Here is an 8,375-nt window from a genome sequence, read left to right as displayed (position 1 = left end):
TCTCTTTTAATTCAATCTCTTTCAATTCAAGTTTGCAATGAATTCCAATTTTCGATCCTCTTCGAGTTCCAAATAGGGGGTGAGAAGATGAGGAGTCCGATGAAGAAGATGAAGCATGGCACAATACATCATATATGGTAGCCATGGCTGGGGTCATGGCGGATCAGGCAACTGAAGAACAACACTACTACAATACAAGCTATCACCGGCGGAGCTAAATCCGACAAGAAACCCAATTTCTGTCGAAAATTAAGCACAAATCCGACATTAAACAATGTAATGTCGGATTGGCATAGCGACACTAATGCTAGCGTCACTAAAGGCTATCAGTGTCGCTTTGTGCGCTTAATCTGACACTACACAGCGTCGGTTTAAAGCGACACTGACTCTAACGTCGGTTTAAAGCGACGTAAACTAATAAAATAAACTATATAATATAGAAACTAGTGTCGGTTTATAGCGACGTAAGCTAATAAAATAAACTATATAATATAGAACCGTGTGTCGGTTCAGATAACATTTAAATAAATAAAATATTCAAATACAACTTCAATAGAAACAAAACAGAAAAATCCAAATATCAAAGTAAAAATCCTCCTAATGTAAAAATATCAAAGTAATCAAGAAACAAAAAAATCCAAATACAACTTCGATGGAAACAAAACAGATCAAAATTGGAATGAAAATAGATTCATGTTCCATTAAAATCCAAACTAAAAACGTTAAATTCCTGCACTTCGTCACCTAAATCTACCAACCACCACCACACCAACCAACCAATTTACATAAATCCTCAATCTGAAACCCTAACAAACTAACCCTCGAACCCGTACAGAGTCCTGCCCTGCCTCTTGAGCGCATAGACGACGTCCATCCCCGTCACTGTCTTCCTCCTGGCATGCTCGGTGTAAGTCACGGCATCACAAATCACATTCTCCAAGAAGATTGATCCGCTTGACGCCGCCACGGCGAGCCAGACGGCGGATGACAGGCTTTGTGATGCCCTGGATGTTGTCCCTCAGCACCTTTCTATGCCCCTTGGCTCCTTCCTTGCCCAGCCCCTTGCCTCCCTTGCCGCGTCCAATCATTGTTGCGGAAATGAAATTAGGGTTTGATTTGGGATCGGATATTTGAATTGAGAGAGCAAGTTACAGTGTCGGAGAGGTCAGGTGGAGGGGGTTTATATAGAGAGGTTTGGGAGCTTTGATACGTGGGTTGTGTTTCTTTACGTGAGATTTGGGGGGAACGCGAGGACCGTGGATTGGGTGCAATCGACGGTTAAGGGTTGCGATCCGTGCCGTGGGTTTGGGTGATGGATTTCTTTAAAATATTTAAAAAAATAATTTGTGTCGCTTTATAGAACCGACACAAGCTTTAAAATATTTTAAAAATGTGTCGCTTTATAGAACTGACGCAAGCTTTAAAATATTTAAAAAAATAATTTGTGTCGCTTTAAAGCGACACCCATACTTTATGTCGCTTAAAAGCGACACTGTTTTTCTTAAAATATTTTAAAAAATAATTTGTGTCGCTTTATAGAACCGACGCAAGCTTTAAAATATTTAAAAACAATAATTTGTGTCGCTTTAAAGCGACACCCATACTTTATGTCGCTTAAAAGCGACACTGTTTTTCTTAAAGCGACGCCTGTATTTAAAAATTATTAAAATATATGTGCTTAAACCGACGTAGGAATTTTATGACGCTTAAAAGCGACAGTAAATTCGACGTCATGTTCAGTTAGTGTCGCAACTGTCTTATGCGCCACTATATTATATTAAACCGACGCCACCTACTGACACTATAAGGCCCTTTTGTAGCAGTGCAACCTCAATGGGATGGCTCTATTGCTGGTCACAGTTACAAGCCAAGAAATAGAGAGATGGCGCATCAGAATCTGATGAACAACGCCGAAAAGTGGTTTACCTTACACCAAGAGGCATACCGGAAAGATGTTGAGAGAGCATTCGGTATTCTACAAGCACGGTGGAAAATCATTAAGGAACTGGCAAGAGGGTGGAATCGAGAAAATTTGGACTCCATCATGATGTCTTTCATCATATTACACAACATGATTGTGGCGGATGAGCGAGATGGGTATATTGATGGAGAGTCTAATGATGACCAAGAGGATCCAAATAGGTCAAGAAAGGCTCGTGCAAAAATATATGATGGACCTAATTTGTCTTTTAATCCAAGAACATGTAATATCTCTTTAAATGAGTACATGAGATGCCAAGAACTAGTAATATCTCTAAAATTTGTCATTCGTTTTTAATGGTGAGTGAAAAACAACTTCTCTTGAATTTGTCATTTCACGTACCTGCCAAAGGACGTCAGCCGGCTTGTTTCCCTTACTTGATTTTGGCCGAATGATTCAGGTCAGCAGATATAGAGCTAGTAAACTCGGCCAAAAGTTTTGATATAAAACTTTAAGGAAAGCAGCAGTTACCTTGCTGTATTCATGCATAAATCTTATGCCAACCGACTTTTAATTATGTTAACTTTGTCCTATAGGCGACAAGGAAAGCGATTGATAAAGACGTAAATCACTAAATTACAGTAATCCAACTTTGCATCTAGTGTTATAATATCAAGTAAATTACGTCGACTTAACTTTATTAGTACATTTCAATCAGAGTCCGACGTATATCACTAAACCCCTAACTCAAGAAATTATTAAGATTCTTATCATTTATGGTTGTCTTGTGCTTCCATTACCACATCTAAGCAAGAAATCTAATCATGAATGCAAACTCCAAATAATATAGGACAAGACTTCACTGTTGTTCACAGCAATACATGAATCACATGGTTGATATCTTCAATGATTTAAATCTTGGTTTACAAGCCAAATAGAGAGACAGATTATTCTGATAATAAGTCATGGACAGATTATTCTGATAATAAGTCACGCAAATCAAGTGTACATAGAAAAGTAGTGGATTGCCTATTGAATAGAGCATTCGTCTTCAACTTATTGCATTATTGGTCGGATTCAAATCCTTCACACCACAAACTAAGTAGAAGTCACTTGTAATAAAAAATTAAAAAATAGGTATAATATATTAAAGAAATCAGAAAATACATAACATTCATGCTTCTCTATAAATGTCATTTTGGTTAGTTAGGTATACACATCTAGCAGTTTAACCTAGAACCCTCAAAACCTCTTCACATACAGCATACTCAAACAATGGCCAAACTAGCAATAGTAGATTTCTCCAATGAAGACTGCTTCAAGCCTGGGACAAGTTCTTGGCTCTCAATACGCAAAGACATTTGCCATGCACTCGAGGAGCTTGGCTGTTTCGTGGCAATATTACCCAACAAAATTCCTTCGGAGGTTCGCAGTACTTTCTTCGACACGTTGGACGAGTTGTTTGATTTCCCAACTGAAATGAAAGTGAAAAGTTCTTATGAAAAGCCTTACCCCACTGGCTACATAAAAGTTAAGACCGCAGCTTTTGAAAGTTTGGGGATTGCTGGTGCTACAAAACCTGAACAAACTCAGATATTCGAACATCATTTTTGGCCTAATGGAAATGATGTATTTCGGTATGATTTACTCAACTTAATTCCACCAGAAAGATCGAAATTTTTTTTTTTTTAAGTACATTTACACAATTGATTTGTTCTTTGTTGGGCAGTGAGAGTGCCGATTTGTATACAAAAGTGATGGAAGAACTACATCATGCTGTCACGAGAATGGTGTTTGAAAACTATGGTGTAGAGGAGTACCATGATGATCACCTTCAATTGACTGTTCACACGTGCCGATTTAACAAATACAGTGAGCCTGTGAAAACTGGAACTAATGTGGGTCTGCCCGGTCATACAGATAAAAACTTTAGCACCATACTCTATCAAAATCATGTCAAAGGTCTGGAAATATGTTCAAAGGACGATGAGTGGATATGTTTTGATCCTCTGCCTTCGTCCTTCATATTTCTAGCAGGTGATGCATTTCAGGTATGCCACAAACACAATTATGTGATACGTACATACGTAATCAAATTATCATGACTATTGTTAATTTCTAAAGGTGCAAAACATTTGAAATGATATATTTTGTAATCAAATTATCAATATTTTGTAATGGAAAATATAATAATATATTTCTTAGCGGGAATGTTTGTGTGGTTTTGCTGGACTCAGGTTTGGAGCAACGACAGAATACGAGCTTGTAAACATCGAGTGACCTTGAGCGTGAATGATGTACGACACTCACTCGGACTATTTTCATTCAGGGTAGGGGAAACACATATACAGAAGGAGCTTATAGACGAGGACCACCCCCTACAGTATAAGCCATTGAATAACTTGGAATATATTCAATATTTCAAGAAAAATGGCTCCAGCCTTGGACCTGACTATACCGTCAAGGCATATTGTGGCGTTTGATTTGTCTAGGTCTAAGGCTACAAGGCAATCTTCTCTCCTTATTTACCTTTCTTTACCTCTTCTCGTTTCTTTGTATTTCTTTCCTGTCAAAACATAAGGCTGTGTAGCCTGTGTTTGTAGTTTGGTATATCTTTATGTCATGGCGTTGTTTCTTATTTACTGTCAAGTTGCAGCACAGTGTGGATGATTGGCAGCCGTCACTGAGTTTATTTGGCTGCCACCGATTGGAATTAATGCAGAAAGATGTATGCCAAATTGGTACTTTTGGTAGTTAAATAATGGCCTTTAATCTTGTATGTGATGCAATCTAATGGCCATACTATTCAGAAAATAAACAGTTCTCCATTGAAGAGTTGTGTGACTGATAATTCCTAATGGGCATGACTCGTTTAACCAAAAATGTCATATTTCTCCCTTCGAATTCACAAGTCTCCATTTTCCACTCCACCAAAATCCACCAACTCCTAAATCCCAACAAATTCATTGAATTTTGGATACAACTAGATTTTGAAACATTTTAAAAAACTCAAGGTTGAATACCACAAGATTTTGACAAACTCTTTAAAAATCAAAATTGAATACCATTAGAATTTGACAGATTCATTTAAAATTTTAATTAAATACACCTGATTTCTGAATTCTTTTAAAATATATCATAATCTTAATTGGATACACCCCTTAAACTCTTTAAAAATCAAAATTGAATACCACTAGAATTTGACAAATTCATTTAAAATTTTAATTAAATACACTTGATTTCTAAATTCTTTTAAAATCTATCATAATCTCAATTGGATACACCCCTTAAGTGTTATTCTCATCCTTTTCGAAAACTTAGAGATGCTAGTGTCCTTTTCCATACACTTTCTATCACTATAGTACGAAATCTAGAAGAGAAGGAGAATGTGTTTAAAAGAAAGAAAGATAACAATAATTTGAAGAATAAAGAAGCCGAATATTTTTAGTTTCTTGATACAATGATATAGGAGGATTGGAATGTGGGATAAGTCATAAATGACCGCTGTTTTAAAAATCCCCGCCTAGGCACTAGGCGGTTGGTCACCATCCCGATTAATGTCTAGACATTTGAAAATTAAGAAAGGACGCATAGACCTACTAAGGCGCCTGCCTATACCGCCAAGGCACTCACCTAGCCTGCCCATACCCGCCTAGGTTGCTGACTCACTTAGACAGAAAATAGATTACTTTTATTTTGCATTTTACTTTTTCCAATAAATTGTAAGAGACTTGTTGAATACTTAAATGAATACACATTATATGCATGTTCCCAATGTTTTCATTATGTTCCAATACTTCCTAATATATATGTCATTCCATTTTGTTGTTTATAATGAAATTATTGTTGTGGCCTATATTCTACAAAGGGGTGCGGCAAAAGGAAGAGAAAAAGATTGAAGAATAGACTTGAGGAATTGTGTGTTTATCCCCCAGTCCTTGTACCTTTATTTATAGTAATAAGGAGGAGAGAAACTTGCTCTCCAAGTAATACAAAGTCTATTAGGAAAGATTTTTTAGATCCCAAAGGATTCTTATTTTATCTCTGCTTAGGATTTACACAATCACAATGTTGATAAAAACATATGTCACAACACTCCCCCTTGAGTGTGCAAATACTCAAGTAGATGGCGCATCAGATCTTCAAGCAAATGTAGCAGCAATTAATGAAGTCATCTCGTCTAGTCGGCACAAGTAGCGAATGGAAGTCTCAAAACGAACAAAAGAATGCATGGGTAGTAAAACTCACAAAACCTTGCTATGGAAAAACCCAAGGTGGGAGAAAAATCCATAGGCTAAGGAGAAAAGTGAGAAGTTGCATTAAGTCAAAACTATACGTCTTCTGGACGCAAGTAAAAGAGCTCACAAGGATATAACGAGCCCATGATGGGTGCCTTGTTAAAACCTAGTTAGGTAGCAAAAACCCAGTGGGAAAAATGCTCCTAATCGTAGGGAAAAAGAATACATAAGGTCAAGTGAGTATACTTCTGGACACTCCTCCAGAGTTTGACAAAACTTCCAAATGAAACTACAAGCATCGCAAATGAGAAAGTTACGCATACCAATTCCTTGGACAAGCTTCTAGTGTTGGAAGTATGCCCACAAAGCCACTCATTTGATGTGGAATACTTATTGTGTAAACTATTATATGTTTAATGAAAGGCAAAACTTATTGTTAATCATTATTTATTGTATTATGTGTTTAAGCAATAAGGGAATCCAAGGAATGTATTTAATCTAAGAGAGAAGTGATCTAAGTAAGTTAGATTAACGAGACCTTTCTCTTAAGTTCATTCCTAAAACGTTCCTAGCCATAGGATTACCAATTGGCCATTGACAATCTGCTAAGGTTAGTATGTGTTATGTTAACTCAAGCGTGAGTATGACTAGTCTCAAGTCATTTAGTGTTGGACACTAAGGCAAACACATAGGTGCTCAAAAGGTAATTGAGTACACTAAACTACGATCGAAAGAGAGTTCGAACATACATGTCATGTAAGAACTCAAAAGTTGCAATATGAAAAGTAGTCATTTGACCTGAGGCATCATAGATGTCTAATGGTTAGGTCCTTGATCTTTGATCATGTCAAAGGCATTCAATCGAGAGTGTCCACAACATTGTTGGGATCAACCTATCTAGTTATGTAGGCATATGAATGCACAACAAGGAGTCTCTAACCTTCCATGGTTGAGGGAGAATACTCTGAGACATGATTCGGGAGTCTTTGGCCAAAGCATACGAATATGACTTAGGAAGTTTATTTCAAATCATATTTAATTGAATCATATAGAGAAGTATCACATTAGATAGTAGACATGAAACAAACTATCACTTAAATAATGTGATTAAGAGTATTTTATTGGAGAATGACTGTATTGCATTGTAATTGTAACTGGATAGGTTCTCTAATCACTTCTACTTAACTTGGGAAGTCATGACATACTGCTAGGTGTCACTCATGGTTTGTTGAAGCCCTGAAGATTAGCAAACACTAATCTTCATCATAGGGAGTATTAAAATGTAGTTTCAATTCACAATTGATCGTCAAAAGTAACAATCGCCCATTACCACGCTAATTGGAACCTAATGGATCGTACACCGAGTAAGGATGAAAGTGAAGAAATATAAATGAGATGGATAAGCAATTAAATGGTTTAATTGAGAATGGTCAAGATTAATTAATTAGTTAATTAATTATACTAAAAGTTCGTAGGCTTTTAAGTTAGTTTCAGGTCTCGATGCCCAAAAGTGTTTTTGGTCCACAAGGCCCATTATGTTTAAGTTGTATGACAACTAAAACAAATTGGGCAAATAGCCCAATAAACAAAGTCAAAACCAGCCAAGGGTGAGTGGTAGCAAACTTGGGTTAATTGCCACTCACATGTGAGGTGGTATAAAGGCAACTTTATAGCCATTCTCTCACTAGGGTTTTCTTGAGGCAAAGAAGAGAAACCTTTTCTCTCTTTTTCTCTAAAGAGGCCGGCCACTTAGGGGAAAAATAGCTAGCAATCTTTTCTTCCTCTAAGTCATCCATTTCTTCTTCACACCTCAACCTTGGTGTGGAGACTTAGAGACACTAAACCTTTGGTGTTCTTGGAGATCCTTTCCTCACATCCTCAAGGAGCAAAGGAGTATCAAAAGGAAGAAAAGCACAAGGAAGATCTAAGGAGCTAGGAGGTGACTTGAAGGCCCTCCACTTAGGTGAATCCTTTATGTAAACAAGGATGAGCTTCAAGGGTAATGAATCTTAAAATCCTTTCTTCTCTTTATTGTTGTTAAAGAGTCTTATGGTTCACCATTCACTAGGCTTTGAAAGTCATGGGTTTTAGAATTGTTTTTTAATGCATACCTACTTTAAAGTGTTATTAGTTTGCTTATGTGTTCAAATGTTCTCACATGTTCTTAGCTAGGACAAAATTTTTCCTTCATCTGGAAGGTAGACTTCGGCAACGAC

At 36.9% G+C, this 8,375-nt stretch overlaps 1 protein-coding gene and 1 pseudogene across 1 annotated transcript; one reads left to right on the top strand and one right to left on the bottom strand.

Annotated features, from left to right (window-relative positions):
- Positions 1–814: 814 nt before the first annotated feature.
- Positions 815–1,088, bottom strand: LOC103412862 (histone H4-like; annotated as a pseudogene).
- A 2,036-nt stretch (positions 1,089–3,124) lies between these two features.
- On the top strand, positions 3,125–4,700 carry LOC103437074 (deoxypodophyllotoxin synthase-like). The gene is made up of 3 exons (XM_008375534.4): positions 3,125–3,558; positions 3,651–3,972; positions 4,159–4,700. Exons 1-3 carry the CDS (start codon positions 3,197–3,199, stop codon positions 4,402–4,404), a joined length of 930 nt encoding a protein of 309 aa, XP_008373756.3. The 5' UTR covers positions 3,125–3,196; the 3' UTR covers positions 4,405–4,700.
- The last annotated feature ends 3,675 nt before the right edge of the window (positions 4,701–8,375 follow it).

This window comes from Malus domestica, chromosome 06 (genome assembly GCF_042453785.1).
Source record: "Malus domestica chromosome 06, GDT2T_hap1".
Lineage (NCBI taxonomy): Eukaryota > Viridiplantae > Streptophyta > Magnoliopsida > Rosales > Rosaceae > Malus > Malus domestica.
Note: the sequence above shows the minus strand (reverse complement) of the source record. Positions and strands in the feature narration are given on the sequence as shown.

Coding starts and splice junctions, on each gene's coding strand:
- LOC103437074 (XM_008375534.4), top strand. CDS start 3,197: ATGGCCAAACTAGCAATAGTAGATTTCTCCAATGAAGACTGCTTCAAG. Junction 3,559..3,650: donor AATGGAAATGATGTATTTCG/GTATGATTTACT, acceptor TTTGTTGGGCAG/TGAGAGTGCCGATTTGTATA. Junction 3,973..4,158: donor TAGCAGGTGATGCATTTCAG/GTATGCCACAAA, acceptor TGCTGGACTCAG/GTTTGGAGCAACGACAGAAT.